The 20,619-nt window shown below is 36.1% G+C and overlaps 1 protein-coding gene across 4 annotated transcripts in view; it reads right to left on the bottom strand.

Moving 5' to 3' along the window:
• Positions 1–20,619, bottom strand: part of LOC137425326 (lysine-specific demethylase 6A) — a 286,024-nt gene that overhangs the window by 66,527 nt on the left and 198,878 nt on the right. For all 4 annotated transcript variants that reach the window (XR_010984098.2, XM_078776555.1, XM_068113641.2 and 1 more), the window contains 5 exons: positions 6,124–6,242; positions 5,917–6,003; positions 5,615–5,682; positions 5,406–5,483; positions 5,084–5,232 (listed from right to left, as the gene is read on the bottom strand). Coding sequence is in view for 3 of the 4 variants with exons in the window: in XM_078776555.1 (XP_078632681.1) it covers positions 5,084–5,232; positions 5,406–5,483; positions 5,615–5,682; positions 5,917–6,003; positions 6,124–6,242 (501 nt within the window). In the remaining variant the exon portion in view is untranslated. The remainder of the gene's footprint in view (positions 1–5,083; positions 5,233–5,405; positions 5,484–5,614; positions 5,683–5,916; positions 6,004–6,123; positions 6,243–20,619) is intronic.

The following is a 20,619-nucleotide window of genomic DNA, read 5'->3' as shown; positions in this document are numbered from 1 at the left end:
CAATCACACTCCTCCCTCCAGGTCTTTAAAACAGCTGTTCACCACCATCTCTTATCTTCCCCCATCGAAAACATTGATCTTTTCTACCCCCGGTAATTCACCCCCGAGTCCTTGCAGTGTTCATATGTTTTATTCCTCTCCCACCTCCCCCCAAGTGCTCCCGATGTCCCTGCTCTCAAATGTTGTGTTTGTGTCCTTCCCCCTCTCTCCCCATCTTGTCTGCCGCTCGCCTTGTTTTTGTGTTTTGTGTGTCAGTTTGTCTTTTTGTGTGATTAATGTTAGCTCTTTCACGAGCCTCGATCTTGTGTACAAAAAAAAAGAAAAAAAAAAAGATGGCATTGAGGTGCCCAAACGACTTTTTCCTTTGCAAAAGAACAGCTTGCTCTCAAAACGGTCCCAGATTAGATCCATAACTGACCAGGTAAACACCCATGAGTACACAAGCCAGGAAATTCCTCAGCACGTAATAAGCCAGCTCTGCAAGATGACTGAGGCACACGAGCTTCCTCATTTAACCTTCCTTCTGTCGCAGCTGCGGCATGTGTTCATACCTCCTGATGGTTGCCGATTTCATACCGATACTATGATTTTCGCAATGCAGCTTCACAACATATCACCCAGTGCATACAAAATGATTCGTCGATCCGGCTTAATCATTCTACCATCAACAAAAAAGGTAAAACAGGTGCTTTCTAGTAGTCTGCAGGACTCCAACCTCAAAACGTTGTTCGACCAGCTTAAGCCGCAGCAGCATTTGGTCAATTTAATGTTTGACGAGGTAAAGCTGGTCGAGACATTGCGATTTTCTGGAGGGCATGTTCTAGGATACGCTCAAAATGCTGCAGCGGGGGGTGACCATGAAATTCTTGCTTCACATGCTATGGTTGTTGAAGTTGCCTGCCATTTTGGTGGTCCACGCTATATTCTACGCGTTTTGCCCTGCAAAAAACTAACTGCCGATCAGCTGAAGGAACTCCTCATCGAAGCTGCCTCAGCTGTAGTTGGTGCTGGCGGTACTGTGATTTCTTTGATATGTGACAATTGCAATACCAATTGCAGTGTTTATTCAAAACTTGGCAGACCTGGAATTTGCCAAGTGCTATCGATTCAAGAGCAATCTATGTTCTTAGTGTACGACTACGTGCACATCTTCAAAAATGCTCGCAACAACTGGATTACTGTTGATGGCCAGACACTCTCATTTGTCGTACATGGCAATGAGTACAAAGCTTACTGGAGTGATATTCGGAAGCTTTATGAGATCGACCGAGCTATTCCTATTCGCTCAACCAAGCTGACGCACACCGCTGTTTTCCCCAAGCACCTTCAACGCCAGAGCGTACCCTTGGTATGTCAGGTGTTCAATGACAAGACTGTCGCTGCCTTAAAGACCTTCAAGGATTCACTGGGCATCAGCGAAGGCACCATCATTCTCACCCAGACAATGAGTGAGTGGTTCAAGATGATGAATGTGAAAGACCGTTTCTCAGCTATCCATCTGCGCGACGAATCCAGACAGCCTTGGACAGCAGACTGTACAAGTTTCACTAGGCTGGAGGAGGCCTGCCAAATTATATCTACCTGCGCATGGCAAGGAGGTGGTGGTCGTAAGCTGAAGCTAACTAGGCAAACTGCTGAAGCCTTCACTGTGTCCACACGTAATAATGTGGATGCTGCCAAATTGCGTCTGGCAGAGAAAGACTTTGACTACGTTCTTCCTGCTATATTCGCGGATGAAGCCTTGGAAAAGTTTTTCGGCCAAGCCAGGCAAAGATGCGGTGGAAACTTCTACATTGACGTAGTTGACATTATGGCTGCAGCTAAAATTGCAAATTTGCAGACACTCGTTAAGCATGACATTATGCCAGAATCTAGTTCTCGTGTGCTTGTTTGCGACAAGAATTGTGGTACTTCCATAAATCCAGATGAGCGAAGTGAACTCATTGACGAGATCACTCCTCATGAAACTCAGGAACTCTTGAGGTCTGATGATGCCCTCAAGCATAAAGTTGTTTATTTGGCTGGATACCTTGTTCATAAATATGGTGATAGCACCAGTATGGAGGAGATCATGGATGATGAAGATGCTAACGAGGTGTCATCTGAGTTCCTAGATAATTTGAATAGAGGTGGACTGAGTGTGCCGACTATGTCAACCGTCTTCTTTGTACATAATGCCTATAATTTGCATGGCATGACTAAAATGCGTTGCCGCTTTCATTTTGCTGAGCTGTTATCCTTTGTAGATGCACCTTTAGCTAGTAATAATGCAGCATGTACTACTTTAGCTAACATTCTATTGAAAGCTCATGTCCTCAATGTCAGTGACAAAGAAAAGGCTGTGGGATTCCTCAGGAGGCAAGAAAAGCTCTCCAACTAGCGATAGCTCTCCAACTAGTGATAGACATAGACATAGTTGTAATAGACATTTTTTACAAAATATAATTGAAAAACGGTGCATTGTTATTATTCGAATGTGTATTTGCTGTATGTTTGTGTAATACGATATATGCCAATATATATTAAATTTGGACAGCTCTACAAACTTGCCTCTGATTATAATCAGCCATCTCTCACCGTTTATGAGTTAGACACAAAAAACGGCAAAAATTGCCAAGATTCACTAATTTGACCTTGAAATATGACCTTGTGACATTGAAGATGACCCCAGGTGGTGTTGAAAATGTCGCTATTGAACTCGCCATCCTCAAAAACCCCTATTTTGACCCCGAGATCGTGTCTCTAGCCCTTCTAGAAGTCATTTTAGCCCAGGACTTAAGTTAATCCTTCAGACTCAAGTTACAAACCCCGAGCATGGGACGTTCCAGTCCTTCTCTAAAGGAGTCTATGATACATACATACATACCCCCCCCCCCCTGCCTTCAACCCATACTAAAAATGCACCAATTGCACCCTTTATCACTCCTGCATAGCAGCAGAAAAGTCCCCAAAACAAACAATTGATACAATTCTACCTGATACTGAAATCCTATACAACAATTATGGTCATCAACACAAAATCTGGGTTGCATAATTTAGCATGCACAGTTCTCCAGCATACCTGCAGTTTCTGTTAAATAGACCGAAAAATAGATAAATAACATTTTTTTCGGATTCATCAATGCTCCACACCCACCCCACATACCTCATGGTTGGGATACATCATGTTACTTCCACGACCAACTCCTTTTTACTCACCTCCCTAACATTCCCTCCACTCCTCTTTCATTTCACAATTTTATTTTATTCAACTCCCCTTGCCCTATCATTACCCCACCACCACTACCACAACCTCTCCTTTTCCACTTCATAAAAAATATACAGGTAGGCTGCAACAGCATTACAAGCATTTCCTATGGAGATGCAAAACAAAAAGAACAATACACACGAAGAATAAGAGAAGATTGAAGGATCAAGAAAATGGAAGGCCTTGGGGTGAGTCAATTTAGTGGGTCCACTAGTTGAGCAAAATAAATCATAGCAAGAAATACTAAAGGTGTTTAGGGATAGAGATATTTAAAAAGGAAAATGTTACTGTGGAATAGATGACATGTTATGATGTGTCAAAGGAATGTTGCTAGTTCCAAGAAAAAATTAATCTGTGAGTACAGGAATCATGAAGCCAAAACGGAAATGATGGAAACCATTTAACAGATTACAGACCTGCAAAAACCATGATTTTCAGTAAATGCAATGTCCTTTAAAATAACTTACTGATATCATCATGCAATAATCTTCTTCTTTTGAATATTTGCTCGCCGCAGATTAATTTCTTCAACTTCCAGAATTGACCTCGACATAGGTACTGCTCCCGTTTTTTTTTTTTGTTTTTTTTTTTACAGGATATACGGTTCATAGTAGAACTGCCACACACACATGGACATGCAGACGGATACACAAGACAACACAAGACTGTCAGATGAGACAAACACACAGCCACTGAGTTTGGGAGAAGTCCCGTCACATCCCGAGGCATTCTGGGTACCAGCGACACCACAACAATGGATGCTCCTCCCCATCGATGCCAACCTATGGGAATTGTCCGTACCCTTATCATTTTCAATGCTTAAAGTCAAGCAAGGAAGCAGCACGTACCATTTTAAAAGTATTAAATTGGTATGATTCGGCTGGGGATTGAACCGCCGAACGCACACAGATTTGGAGAAGACGCTCCAACCATTACACCGCCGAGTCTTACCACAACGACTGGGATATTTGAGCCTCATAACCAGGAATTTAAAGAAGTATAAATTTCACGAAAGGAGACTGAAATCGAGTTTATATTTTGGAAATAAAAATAATATAAAACCTGAAAGTAGAAATGCAGAGCCCTATGCAGAACTGAGATGTTTGATCGAAGATTAACATACCTGCTACAAAATATCAGCTAATAAGCGGTGGGCATCTAAAGTAGATGTTAAGAAAGGGTAGAAGTGAGGCATGTAGGGGAAAAAATTGGGTTTCAATACATTTCTTGATAACTGGCACGAAACCTACCACAAACCTGAAACCTCCCAAATTTTTCAAACACCAAGGTTTATGAAACATAGAAGAAAATTTAGATTTTATGGAATACGACTTGTGGCATAGATTCAACAACGGCCTAGAATGAATGATCGTTTTAAGGCCATTTTCCCCACTAGAGCGGGGGTTAGCCTTGCGGGCCCCATGACAATCATGGTTCCCTCTTTGAGGCAATGTTTTTATGGCCGGATGCCCTTCCTGACGCCAACCCTTGGTTGCCTCTTACGATGCGCAGGGATACGGTGTACCTATTCTAAATCGGGGTACACACCGTGATCATTCATCCCAGCAAGCTGGTACTCAATTTGCCGACCTCGGAAGGATGACAGGCTGAGTCAACCCCCCTGGCATTAATTCAGCGATCGACCGGGATTCGAACTCTGGATCCTAGGATCCCAAGCCGCACCCTAACCGCTAAGCCAACACCAGGCTAGAATAAGCAAAAATTACCATGATAATAAATATAGTCTTTTCAGCAAAACAGTAAAATAAATAACACATACAACACAATGCACACCAAAAATATAAAACCAGGACTTCAATAGCAGCTTGAACTTACCTGGCGTGCGGCTGCCAGGCACCTTCATGTACAGCTGTACAGTGTTCATGCCTAGGATCGTGTGTCCAACATGGCTTAGCATATTTCCAGCAGAGACGATCCGAAGGAAAGCCGGGAGTTTAGTCAGCTCATTGAGCTGCGTTTTCCACCTGGTGGTATGTCCGAGTTAGCTTGTAAAAAGTGATTGGCCAAAGCCACGTGCACAAACGAGTTTTCCTCCACGGTGGTAATCCAAGACTCAACCAACCAGTGGAAATTGACGCAAGGATTATGAAAATAAATATTTAAGCAAAGAAGGAAAAGACAAAAGTAAAGTTCTTACTTTCTTTCATCAGAAAGGTCAATGTTTGTTCCGAACTTGATGGTTTTAAAGGGGCCTCTTTGTCTCCTCTTCAAGCAACTGCAATCACACAGAGCATGGGAATGGTTAAATATCAAGGAGTGTGTGGAAGATGTAAGGGAATTATGTCAATTTTGGCCCAAACATTTAAGATGGGGGAGGTGGGTAAGGGGAGAGTAAAGTTACTTCACCTTTCTGACGAATTTGAATCGCTGTCTGAAATATCTCTCTGAAGGTTGTTCTTCTTTTCGCTCTCCTCCTGCTCAGAAGTAACACCGTACAGGGAAGGTAAGAGAGAATATTAGATTCTAGATTCCATATCAGCTCATCAAGCTAAAATTCTTGCTTTTCTTCTGAAGCTCTTTCAAAAAGTGCTATGTCCAGCCTTGTATTTATTATGATTAATATGATAGAATCAATTGGTAAAACTTTGGACATGCAAAAAAAATTTTAAAACCTCAAATACAAGTGGAATCAGGCTAACAAGACTTACCCTCAGAGACTCCTGAAATGATGCTGCCTGGTACTGTGCATATTTTGCGATTGTCGTATAGGACCGACTGCTTTCACATCGCCAAACCTGGAATCACAGAATGAAATTTGTACAGGCAGTGGAGAGGGCGGTGAAGTCCAATGCAAGGGTGGCAGAACTGATGAACATGCAAAAGTATGACAACGAGCAGAAGAAAGAGTGGCAAACCTTCTGTGTACACGTGGTATCCCAGTTTTCATGCGCTGGTTGCATGAGCTGAGTGCGGACCTCAAGTACGTGTTCCGAATTTGCTTCAACCAAGGATTTGGTGGAAAAGAGACCAAGGTCTGTACATAAAGGAAACAGACCATCAAATTTATGGCTGCATTGTGACAAGTTTCTGCTTCATACTGCTTGCTGTATATTACTGTTCAATCATTTTTGAGCCATATTTTATTCCCTCTGGGTCTTCAAGGTGCTGTTCACCTGTAGATGTCATCAGCCCACCCAGTCTACTTATCCTTTCTACCCTTATTGACCCACACCACCACCCAGTCTCATGATCCTTTCTACCCTTATTGACCCACACCACCACCCAGTCTCATGATCCTTTCTACCCTCATTGACCCACACCACCACCCAGTCTCATGATCCTTTCTACCCTCATTGACCCACACCACCACCCAGTCTCATGATCCTTTCTACCCTCATTGACCCACACCACCACCCAGTCTCATGATCCTTTCTACCCTTATTGACCCACACCACCACCCAGTCTCATGATCCTTTCTACCCTCATTGACCCACACCACCACCCAGTCTCATGATCCTTTCTACCCTCATTGACCCACACCACCACCCAGTCTCATGATCCTTTCTACCCTCATTGACCCACACCACCACCCAGTCTCATGATCCTTTCTACCCTCATTGACCCACACCACCACCCAGTCTCATGATACTTTCTACCCTCATTGACCCACACCACCACCCAGTCTCATGATCCTTTCTACCCTCATTGACCCACACCACCACCCAGTCTCATGATCTTTCTACCCTCATTGACCCACACCACCACCCAGTCTCATGATCCTTTCTACCCTTATTGACCCACACCACCACCCAGTCTCATGATCCTTTCTACCCTCATTGACCCACACCACCACCCAGTCTCATGATCCTTTCTACCCTCATTGACCCACACCACCACCCAGTCTCATGATCCTTTCTACCCTCATTGACCCACACCACCACCCAGTCTCATGATCCTTTCTACCCTCATTGACCCACACCACCACCCAGTCTCATGATACTTTCTACCCTCATTGACCCACACCACCACCCAGTCTCATGATCCTTTCTACCCTCATTGACCCACACCACCACCCAGTCTCATGATCCTTTCTACCCTCATTGACCCACACCACCATCCAGTCTCATGATCCTTTCTACCCTTATTGACCCACACCACCACCCAGTCTCATGATCCTTTCTACCCTCATTGACCCACACCACCACCCAGTCTCATGATCCTTTCTACCCTCATTGACCCACACCACCACCCAGTCTCATGATCCTTTCTACCCTCATTGACCCACACCACCACCCAGTCTCATGATCCTTTCTACCCTCATTGATCCAAACCACCACCCAGTCTCATGATCCTTTCTACCCTCCTTAACCCTCCCCAAGCCTAATACCCATTCCTAATACCCATTGTATTTTCTCACTTCCTTCCACAAACCTGTGCTTTTGCTCCATTTTTCTCACCTACCATGTTTGAACTTGTATCCTTTTCTATGCAAATGCTTTTCGAGCTTCCTATTTTTTGTATACAGTGTTGATGCTTGTGGAGGAGCTAGAACACAGAACAGATCAGGAAGTAAAATAAAAGTAGAAAGAAGTAAGGGGGGGGGGGCACACCACCATCAGGGTTGAGGGACAAAATAGAGGGAGACTTGGAGAAATAAGGGATGTTGGGATTAATGAGGGCTAGGCCATGGGGGGTTGAACAAGAATTATATCGTTACAAACTCTGAATCACAGAAGTGGAAGAAAAAAAAACTGGAAACTTGGAAAGAGGTGTGATTGGGGAGGGTTAATGGAGGAAGTAAAAATAACAAATAAAGGAAATAAAGGCAGAATGACTGATTTTTTGGGAGTGAAATTTTTTTTTTTGAACTGAAGAGGGGGAATAAGATAAAGTTGAAGAGACAACACTTCAGACAGAAATCGGAACGAGGCACTCGGAATCAGAGAAGAGACAGAATTTGCATGCCCACTAGCTGAGGCCTTGGTAAGTAAGTAGTGTAATAATGTTGCTTCTGGGACACCTCCGTTTAACATGGGAAATCCCTATCTAATGTCATTTACCCCCTTGTCTTTTTCAAAAATCATAAACACCTCTATTTCTCCCACCCTCATCTTTATGAACCTTTTGTCTGTAGTACCTATCCTTAATGTTGTTCATTAGACCACTCAAACACTACAAATATTTGTTTTCTCTTATAGACCTATCATCCTTCTTCTACATATCATCTGGCAGATTAATCTTTGACCCACTCAAACATTGACCCATTCACTTCCATATTAATTCTTTCCCTCCCTCATTGCCCCTAAACACCTCTATTTCTCTCACCCTGTTCTTTACGAACCTTCTAACCTTTTGACATGTTATCCTTATTCATTAGACCACTTAAACACCTGTGATCCTTCTGACCTCATGGACCTTTTAACCTTTTACTCTTAATATCATCTGGTGAATATAACCCACTCAAACAACGACCCTACAAATATTTGTTTATGCGTGGGAAATAATTTAATTCTCCTACAACTCTCTTCACCATCTAATATATTAACAAAAAATATGTTTGAGTTTGGTTCTTTATTAAGATATTTTAACTGAGCTAAGATAAAATGGTAAACCTCCCTCAATGTTCTTGCTTGAGCGCCTCCAGTGCCACATACCATTTTTAAATTAAAGTATATATTTTCCTGACAACCATCAAAGTTTTCCGTCCACTCAAAAATATTTCCATCTTTTTTACCCAATTCACCGGTATTTAAATTAATTCTCTTATTTGTTTTGTGAACTTTTTTACCAGTTGCCTTTTCAATTATACCTATTTGATATTTTTCACATTCATTATGTTTTCCATTTATATACCAAGGTTGATTACACCTCCACTCTTTAGTCTGGTTGATACTTGGTTCTATCATTTATATAATAGTAAAAAAGGCGGCGGTAGCCCGTTAAAATCCCCAACCCCCCCCCTTTTTAACTTATCACTTATATATATCTTATCACTTATATATATCTTATCACTTATGTATATCTTATCACTTATATATATCTTATCACTTATATATATATCTTATCACTTATATACTTATATAACCATAAGGGAGACTATCAATTCCATTTTCTAAAATAAACCTCTTATCATCAAAAGCCCCCAATGCTTTCTTATTTATCTCTTCTGAATATAATTGATGTTTATAACTTCTTATTCCATTAATCTTTCTAAACTCTTCTTTCTTTGTTGTTAAACAGTTATAATAATCCTTAAAGTTTATTGTTTCTTTAATAACATTTTTCTTTACACCTTTTAACTTCTTATCAGTCTTTTCAACGTTATTCACAATGTATTTATAAGCATAAGCCTTTGACCTCAATCCCACAAATTCACTCATAACATTTCCTCCTAATTCATCCTTGAACTTTCCAATCACCTTTTTATTTTTAGAAGAGAACAACTCACTCTCTGGACTGTAATTACTCGTGTCATAGATATTAATGTCTCTTTTCATGTCTGAATAAACATCGTTGGTATTAATTTTCAAAATAAAACTATCTGTATCCATATAAAGTAGATTAACATCATTTTGATATTTCTTCCTCAAGTTATTATAAAAGTAATCATACATTAATGACTTTGATAAATCAAGAATTGTTGTTCCAATATAAATAGGTTTGTTCATTTCAATACTCTCTTTAATCAAATGGATCGCACAAAAGTTCTCAGTAAATACCTCAGCTCGAGTAAAACTCGGTCTATTAATTAATTTTGATGCTTGTTCCCAAGATGTTGATAGTCTGATATTTTGTCTTTTCCTCACATTCTCCATAGTCTTACCAAAGACCGCATTATTCATCAATTTATAAAAGTCTTTCTCAAAATCTGTTTTTGACTCTGTTCTTCTTTGTGTATTAAAATCAATGTACCCCTTTAACCAATGACTTTGATTGAACTTTAGAACCCGATGGATCTTCTCTACTCTTAGACCTTTTGATAAATATTGTCGCAAATTTCTTTGGTGTAGAACATAATTTTTCTTGTTATATAATGTAGTAAGTAATTTTTCTGTTGATTCACCTATATCAAACGATCGTTGATAATCACTCAACCATTCTTTCTTTGGACTTTCTTTCTCACAAGCAAATGGGAGATCTTTGTGTAGGTTATGGAGTTCCTCTGGATATTTTAAATCAATTTCAAAATAATAACCAACTTTTTCTTCATCCAATTCTTTTTGTGTAGAGATACATACATCTTGTAAAACGTTTTTGTAGTCTTTTTCCTTTACCCATCTAAGTTTTCCATAAGGAAGAGCCTGAGACATTGCCCAGCCATACAGGTTGTTCGCGTCATAGTACATCAAGTAAGAACTCTCTTTCGTTGGATCATAATTTGGAAGATATTTGTTATTTGCTTTTGCGTATCTACTCGAGCAGACTTGTGAAATTCCACCTCTTTTTGCCTTTTCAATCATCAAAAGCATATCAACATCGGTTATCAAATCCAAATCTTGTTTTGTCATTTTCAACATCGCACTCCAGGCCAATCCAGGTGCTGTGTAGTAGTGAGCAGGATCCAATCCATATCCAGTGCGACAAACAGATCTAAAGGCTTCAAATACATCGGCCAATAAAAGCACATCAGTTTTGAGATACAAATCGTGATACTCGCCAAGATTCTTGATGTTATATTTTTCCCAAACATTTTGTGCGTGTACATAATCTTTATCAGATATATGACTATTATTTAATTTGTTATAGAAATTTTCTTTTGAAGGAAGTTGTGTTTCATTGAATCTCTCAAATGAGTCCATATAGTCATAGGGGTAAATTCCCTTTTGTGTTAGAAAATCTTTATCTAAAAAATACTCTGAAAGACATGGAAACTCTTTTAGATTTTGAACCAAGTTAACCAATGGACTTGCCATGAATTTAAATGTATCAAGAAATCTGATATGAGTAATAGGAGATGTGTGAATTGTTTTTGTGAATGAAATGTATTTCTGATCCGTGTTTGGAATTGCTGAGATACTTCCAGAAGTCTTTGAGAGTTCCTTGATAAATAGATGTGTATCATAATGAGCGTTGTTATGAAGAAAGACAGGAATGAAAGAGGGGAGTTGATAATTAATATTACAACTTTGATGAGCCGGACCTCTATATTTACCAGTGAGATGACAATGGTCTCTAACCTTTAGACCTTTACCAATTTTCTCCTCACAAATATGACAGACATTGTTTTTTATAAATTCCCTTTTTTCTTTACTTGTTAAGGACATTGGTTTATTGGTTTCTCTCATTATCTTGGTTAATCGAACACAGTCTTTTTCTAGTCGTTTCACAAACTCCTCTGGGGTATTTGAGCCTCTATACATCTCTAACTTGTTATATTTATCACCAACGGATGATTTGATATAATAACAAAAACCACAAGGAGTATGTTTTTGATATTTATTTGTGTATGATTCTTTTGGATCTTGAGAAGCAGTATCAATTTTTTCTAAAATACTTTCAAAATCAGCATATATAACAAATGGATGTTTGATCTTTTTATTTTCATCTTTGAATGTGATCTTTGAGCCTTCTTTAGGCATATTGATTACCGTTGATTTATGTTCGCCACAATAATTTGAATGTTTATCTAATCTTTCTTGTGAATTGAAGAAGTTAAGACAACGCAAACAAATATATATTTTATTTGTTCTCTTACAGACTTGTGGTTTTATTAATTTAGCAATATCTTTGATGTATGTATAATGTGAATTTTCGTCTGAATTAAAATATAGAAGATTAATATGAGTTTGTTTACAATTGTCAGAAAGCTTTAAAACCTGAATGTTGTTTGTTTCTGTTAGACCATAAACATTAACTGATAAATTATTCATCTTTTCAAATTTAGGAATATCATTTAAAGTCATCGGAAACTTTAGATCTTTCGTATTTAATGTATTCTCATATTTTTTATAATGAGATACTCTTTCATCATGAAAATGTGGAGGATGTAAGTGTGCTAAAATAGACCAGAGAAAACATTTATTGTCTTTATTTTTGATATTGATAACTGCTTTTCTATTTTTGATAACACTGGGTAAATCAATGTAAGAAGAAGCTTTTAGAGGATCTGATTTAAGAATATGAATGTCTATGTAAATAATTTTTCCTATATTGAATCCACTTCCTACGATTGAATTATCCACATCTTGCTCTTGTTTAATAAGTTCATCATAGACTCCTGATGTTTTAAAATCTTGATATGAAGATATAAAGTGTGGCTCAGTTCTCATGTATGGTGCATCTATAACTCCTTCATCCTTTGTCATTTCTAAGTTTACTCCCATATAAAATTTAAGTGGTTTCATTTCCTTTAGTGTTTTTTCAATCAACGTTTGAACAGCAGGTTTAACTATTTCTACAGCATCAACTATAGACTCTGGTTCAGGAGGTTTGAAGTTAAAGACTCTTATTTTAATATGTCCTTTGAATGCTCCATCAGAGTTTTTAGTTGTGATAAAATTTGATAAATGTAGATTTGTTTTAAGATGTATTTTGAAGCCTTTCTTGAGGATATTTTTATTACATGTAGAACAGTGTTTTGTTTCAGGTGGAAGAGGGGAAAGTTTGTTTAAAATGTTGTATGTATGTTTTGCGGTGAGAATATGTTGTTTATAATATTTTACTTCCTTCTCGCAAGTATCACAATAAACCATATTTATAGCGTGAGAAAACGTGGTGTTTTATATATATCACTGTGCTTAAAATAAAACACTTTTGAGCTTTACAGCTCCGTTTTATATATATCACTGTGCTTAAACTAAAACACTTTTTCACTCAGAATCATCTAAGTCATAACTATCACATGAATACTCAGAATCATACTCAGAGTCATCAATAAAGCTACTCTCATAACTATCATTTGAGCACAAACTATTAGTATCATAACTATCATCTGTGTTCAATGAAATACTATCATCACCATCATCCAAGTTCAATGAAATACTATCATCACTATCGTCCGAGTTCAATGAAATAGTAAAATCTTCACTGCTGTATTGACTCATATTTAATTAGCAAGAAAAATATTCCCATCAATATCTATATACTTTCTTTCATTAACAGATTCAATCTCTACAATTTTTATATCAAAAGTTATCTTTAAATAATCTCTAACTATCATAGAACGAAATGACATTTCACCAGAAATATTAACATCATTCATTTTACTTAGATCTACACCCTTTGGATTATTAAAGAAAATACAAATGTCTCCTCTAGAATTATTAATGGTCTTATCATTCTTTTTCAAAGTATCGTGGTCAATCACTTTTTCAAGCTTTGAATAAATTGCCAGGAGTAGAGGAGAAACTTTTGTTAGATTTACTTTAATGGATGTCTTTCCAGGTATAGTTAGAGCTCTTCCTTTAAATGAAATAGAGGGGCTCATGTTATTTTCCATAACTGGTTTTACCCAAAAATTTCCATATTTATCTTTGTTCAATTTAACATCTTTGACATATTTTTCTATATCTTCCACCGAAGTAGAGATTGATTGAAATTTGTCTTTTGTGCTTTGAAACATTGTATTTATTAATGAATAAACTTGCGTTTAGTTTAAGTAAAAATTTACCACATAAATATGATAAGTTCTGAAGGATATTTAGAATTTCCAGACTCTCCATATGATAAATTAGAGAATTGTCCGGCTTGTGATAGAGTGGGGCTTAATGATGAGGATTCATATAAACAATGTTTATTCTGTGATTATATTCTAATTAATGATAATAAGAAATATAAAAAAACATATAACTCTTTTAAATTAGAACCAAAAATGAATTACTTTACAAGATTAATAAGAGAGATGAATGTTAAGCATTATGGTGATAATACACCATTTCTTACAAGGAAAGAGACTCTTTGTATTGAGGAAATGTATAAGGGTTTAATGATATTTATTATTCAAAATAATTTTAATGGAAATGTTAATACAAGATACTACATAAATAAAATAATGAATTATTTTGAAATTAAACCAGAACTCAGGATAAAATATAGAGTTTCTAAAATAGCTCAAAAAAAGTTGGATGACTTGTTTTCCAAATATATAAATGAATGATTTTTTACCCGTTTGGGAAAATAAGATAAAATTTAATAACCATAAAAACATTCCAAATTCATTGAGATGTCTAATAGTTGGTTCAAGCGGATGTGGGAAAACCTGTTTACTTTTAAAGATGCTCCTTGGTCCTAATTTTTTAGATTATGATAATTTAATAATTTTTACAAAGTCAAGTTTTCAACCCGAGTATCAACTACTCTCACAGGGTTTTAATGCAGGTCTTAAAAAGGAAGACATTATCGGTTTATTTAAACTTCAAAACAAACTGAATGATTATAATATTGAAGATATAATACAATTATTTTGTGATACACAGAAATCAAAATCGAAACCCATAACTTGTATTCTCAGTGATAATACGGATGATATACCTTCACCTCAAGATTTAGATAAATCAAAAAAGAACCTCGTCATCTTTGATGATTGTGTTAATGAGAGAAACCAAACAGTAATGGATAGCTACTATACAAGAGGGAGACATTCTTCTTGTAATTGTATATATCTTAGTCAATCATATTTTCAACTCCCTCGACGCTCAATAAGAAACAATGCCAATACTTTTATTTTATTTAAGTTAAATTCAATAGATGTAAATAATTTTTGGAGAGATAATTGCTCTACGTTATGTAGTAAAAAAGAATTTGAAAATTATATGAAACACACGATTGGAAAATATAAATATATTGTTGTGAAACAAGATGAGATACTAAATGATATTTTTCAATAAATAAATACAGAAAATGAATACTGAAGAAAGAGAAAGAAAGTTTAAGGAACATCAACAATTAGTTTCAAAAGTTGTTAAACAACAGGAAGAGATAAAGAAGAAACGGAGACAGAAACTAACTGGTGAAGAAGCCTTTGAAAGAAAACAAGAGAAATTCTTTAAACCACTTTTGAAAACTCAACACTCACCTACAGTTCCCACGGTAGAATTTACTCCGAAAAAACTTCAAATGCTCAAAGATTTTAGTCAGATAACAAAACAAGAACTTGGTGAATTAGAATATGATGACGAGGGATTATTTCGGAAACTTGAGCAGGTAAATCAACCCCCTAATTATGTTGTGGAAGCTCTTCAAAACAATGAATATTCTGCGGGTTCAAAAACCAGAGCAGGTCTCATTCCAACAGAAGAACCAGCAGTGTTTCATCTTGTGGAAGAAAAGGTATTGATATTTAATGATGAATTGATGTTCTTGAGTTCTACTCAACCAAATGTTAAATTAACTCCAAGATTAATGTTTCTTCTAACAAACCCCGGATTCAGCGGTTCAAAATATTTTGAGGAACCACTTGATATGGAAAGAGAGGAAGATAGGGTATATATTGAGTTGTTAAATACACTTGATTATGGAGTTTCTGTTGCTGGTAAAAGTAAGAAGAATGAGAAGGAGAAACATATTATTGATGCTTTAAGTAAGCTTGGTTCGGGTGTTAGTTTTCTTCCAAATGACCCATCACAATTAGTTAATAGGCTATTATTGTTATTAGGTAGTAAGAAGGCTGGAAACAACAATTGTTTTAATGAATCCTCAGCCATTTTAGATCAGTTGATGAACATGAAAATAATTAATAAATGTCAATACAAAGATATTTTATTAGATATTAAATAAGATGAGAAGCACAATTCTTAGTTTTAATTTCACAACGAGCGATTACACAGCTTCATTCCCTTACCCACTACAACTTGACCCCCTTACCTCATATGAGGCATCTTTATTGTCAATGGAAACTTACAATACCCTTTTTAATATCACAGAGAAAAACAACAAGTTTAGTTATAATCCAGGCACTGCCTACAAAACTATAACTGTTTCACCTGGAGCTTACGAGATTTCTCAAATATCTTCAGAAGTCTCTCGCCTTATGAAAGAAAAAGGTGATGAACCAAAAAATATTGTAATAGATATTCAAACACACACTTCAAAATCAACTATTAAACTGAAAAATAATTATAAAGTTGATTTCACGATTGAAAATTCGTTCAGAGAGCTATTGGGTTTCTCTTCAAAAAAGATTGAAAATAACGGGACGTTTTACAGTGATAATGTTATCCAAATATCCTCCGGTATAAATTCAGTATTAATTCATTGTGATTTGATTGATGGTGCTTATAACGATGGAATAAGAACAAATACAATATTTTCATTCAGTGCATACTCAACCCCGATTGGTTATAAATTTAATATGGAACCAAAAAATCTTGTCTATTTACCTGTGTCAGGAAAAACCATATACAGAGTAAATTTTAGGATAACCGACCAAGATAATCGTATGATATCCTTTAATGATGAAATTATATCCATCAGAATTCACCTACGTGAAGTTTTTCAATAAATAAATAATGGTTATTGTAAGAAAACACGAGTTGGGAAAATATAAAATAATTACAGGGGAGGGCATGTTCCTTTCACCAGACTATACAAGGTATGTGGGTAGAGGATACTATAAACCTAAGAGACAACGAGGTGTAGGTCATCAATTTCGAAATAAAGGAGATGGGATAATTGATACTCTAATGGGTATTGGTTCAACCATCCTTAAACATAAAGACCTAATTGGTTCAACTGCTTCTGCCGTGGGCTCCGTTGCTGGTGCTATAAAGAGTATAAAAGATGCTCAAAAGGAGTCTCATAAATTACAAGCAATCAAAGAAATAAAAAAAGGTAAAACTCAACTATCTTCACAAGAACGACAAAAAATCATTAAAATACTTGGGTCAGGGTTTCAACAATTTTAATACTATATAAATACAAGTATGGAAGCGATTGATAGTATCTATGATTTGGATGATACGATTATCATTTCAAACTCTACTAAAAAGGAAGACTATTTTAAGGTAAATGCTATTACAGGAACCGACTGGAATTCAAACGGAACAAAAAGTTTTGAAATAAATAATCAACAAACTTACTTGAATATAGCTGATAGTTTCTTGCTGTGTAAATTTAAATTCACTAAGGCTGCGAATAATACTAATGCTACACTCGTAAATGATTTCTTCTGGAAAATGTTTGACAGTGTTCGCCTGTATATTGGAACACAAGAGGTTGAAGCGGTTGATTATGTCTCTGCTACATCTGAAATGATGAAATTTACACTATATTCGTTTGGTGATAGAATGGGTAAGGGAGCTGTTGAAGGCTTTATTCCTGATATGTCAACGGGAACAAACACAGACCCTGGTTATAGTCAAAGGAAGTCAATGTATAATGATGACGCAAAAGCTGAGAATAGTTTTACCGTAGCAGTACCTCTTAAAGGTATATTTGGATTTTGTGATTATGATAAAGTTTTGTATGGTCTTAAAATTAGATTTCAACTACAAAGGAATGATAATGTAAATAGATTGCTTTTTGGGGATGAAAATGCTTTTGGAGAAAATAATAAATTTGTTATTAATGATTTGTGTTGGTATATCAGTGAATATACTCCTAATCTTAAAACGGAAGAGATGTTAAATAGAAGACTTAACTCAAAGAAACCGCTAAATGTATCATACCTTAAAAGAAGATGTCAACACGTTAAACTGGAACACACTACCTACACTTGGAATTTAGGTGTTCTTCAAGGAAAGCCACGATACCTCTGGCTCATTTTTAAAAAACCAGATGGAGAGGAGGGTACTAATAAGAATAATGCGCTGAGTGATAATGCTAAGGTGAAACAACTTCGGGTTTCTCTTGATGGCACATTTTATCCGCGAGATAGATTGGAAATTGATTGGGAAAAAAATGATTATGCGGAAGCCTACAAGTCCTACCAAAAAGTGTGTGAAAGTAATGGTAATAATGATCCTATTTTGGATATGGTTGCATTTAAAGGTTTATATACAATCTACGCAATTGACCTGAGTTCTCAAAAGGAAACTATAAAGTCTAATCGAGTGGATACTTCTCTATACATTGAAAGAGGGGAGAATGAAGAAGTTGATGCTTATTGTTTGCTTTTGGAGGAAACAGAATTACAGATTAATACAGATAATGGTGTTATGATTAATATCACATAGGTTTTTTCTCATAAATAAATGGTTGGGGTATATGTTAATCAAATCAATCTTAATAAATTAACATCTTGTATTCAAAATCAAAAGCCTTGTATTATTAATGTTAATACAATTCAAAGAAAAGGAGCTGTAAGAATTGATGTTTTACTCACACACACACAAGTAAAAACACTAAATGATGTTGGATCACTTAAAATTAAAATGACGAAACCTATGTTAAAGAAATATTCAATAGACGAGTCAAGAGGAGGATTTCTCCCGTTTCTAATTCCTTTATTTGCTGGTTTAAGTGCGGCGGGAGCATTGACTGGTGGTATTTCAGCAGCGGTAAAAACTGCTAACGAAAGGAAGGCACAACTAAAAGCTCAAAAAGAATTGGAAAGACATAACAAGGAGTTGGAGAAACAAATTAGTGGAAGTGGTGTAATTGTAGATTTTGCTCAAAAACTTGAAAGTCTACCTGATAAAGCTAGATTGTTGGTTGGAGATATGCTTTCCTCTATCGCTCAAGCGGGTGTTAAACTAACTAAACGGGGTAATGGATTGTATCTTTCTCATAAATAAATGGATAAATGGTTTAAACAATTTGGAAAGAATACAACGTCAAATATAGAACTAGCTAAGTATTGTAAAACACTAAAAATTGATAATGTGGTTATTTGTATGAGAGATGAATTAATACATATAAATAAGAATACAAAGAATATTATTATGAATTTAGACACACAGAATGGTTCTCATTGGGTTTGTATTCATAATAGTCAGGATAAATATTATTTTGATAGTTATGGTATGCCACCACCTGTTGAAGTAATACAATTCTTACAGAATGGTGTTTATCAAACATTCCAAGTTCAAGAAATTAATTCTAAATGTTGTGGCCAATTATGTTTATATGTATTATTTCAACTCAACAATAATGAAAATTTTTATGATATCATTTTTTATCTAATATAAATGACCTATGTTGGAAAAGATGGTTCTATCTTTGGAAAATCCTCTCAGGATATTGATTTATCAAATTATTATACAAAGGCACAGGCTGAACGACAAAAATATAGTGTAAGTAAAAATATTAATATGAAGAATACTTATAAATTAATCAATTATCCAAACCCTACAGATGCGAATGACTTGATTAGATTCAGTGATTTATCACAATATATATCTTTAAAGAAAACAGCACGTTTTGTGAAACAAGTAAAATTTACAACCACAACACCTGGTTATACTGACCATACACCTTTCCTCATTGAATTTAACTACCTGCTTACAATTAAATTTTATAAAGAAGGACATTTAGTTAATATGCGAATTAATAAATGGGGGTATGATATGCCTGATTTAGGGTATAATTGGTCTTTTTCAATAAACATAGAAGACCTACATGATTTAAATCAGTCTCGTAAAGAAGAATATTATCCACTTGGTGAAGATAAGGATTTATGTGGAAGTACAATTAGTAAACAACAAATACGTGATTTTAAGAAAATAAAAATATATGATAGTATAGCGATGGTTCGCATGACAAAAAAGGAAGGTAATGAGATAAGGATAGAAAGCCGAGGAATACAAACCGATTTGGTAGTGGGAAGATGGGGTGGTATTACCTGTCATAATATTAATCTCACATATATTTCTGATACATAAATGGCAGGAAGAAGACTACAAGAGAATTATAATTTTTGTATTCAAGGATACCTACAAGAAAAGGGTGCTCGGTATTACATACCTTATGATTTGGAGCATATACATGGGAATTTTGTCATAAAAAACTGGCCTTATACTGATATTGTTAAACCCACAAATAGAGACTTGTTTAAAATATTAAATAAAAATGAACTTCTCAAAGTTATGAAATATAAAACTCTTTTAGAAATCGTCAACAAATCTTATTGGTATCCTATTATGAGAAAAATAATTATAGATACAAGAATATCTCAAAATCCAGATGAGTATATGTATAATATTCTTTGGGGTTTAAACTCAAGGGTAGCAAGGGATGAGGAAGGAGTTGAAGAAGAGAAGGAGAAAAGAGAGAAAAGAGAGAAGGAGGAGAGGGAACAAAGAGAGAGGGGGGAGAGGGAGATGGAAATCAGAGCGATTCAAAAAAGAGTGGATGTATTACAGCAAGAAGATAAATCTCAACTCACCGAAGAGGAAAATAAAGAAAGAATGAATGCTGTGAAAATATTGATATCAAAAATTGCTAAGATAAATGAGGAAGGAGTTAAAGAAGAGAAGGAGGAAAGAGAGAAAAAGGAGAAGGAGGAAAGGGAGAAAAAGGAGGAGGAGAGGGAGGAA

The sequence above is a fragment of the Myxine glutinosa genome, chromosome 4, assembly GCF_964187855.1.
Source record: "Myxine glutinosa chromosome 4, kmMyxGlut1.1, whole genome shotgun sequence".
Lineage (NCBI taxonomy): Eukaryota > Metazoa > Chordata > Myxini > Myxiniformes > Myxinidae > Myxine > Myxine glutinosa.
Note: the sequence above shows the minus strand (reverse complement) of the source record. Positions and strands in the feature narration are given on the sequence as shown.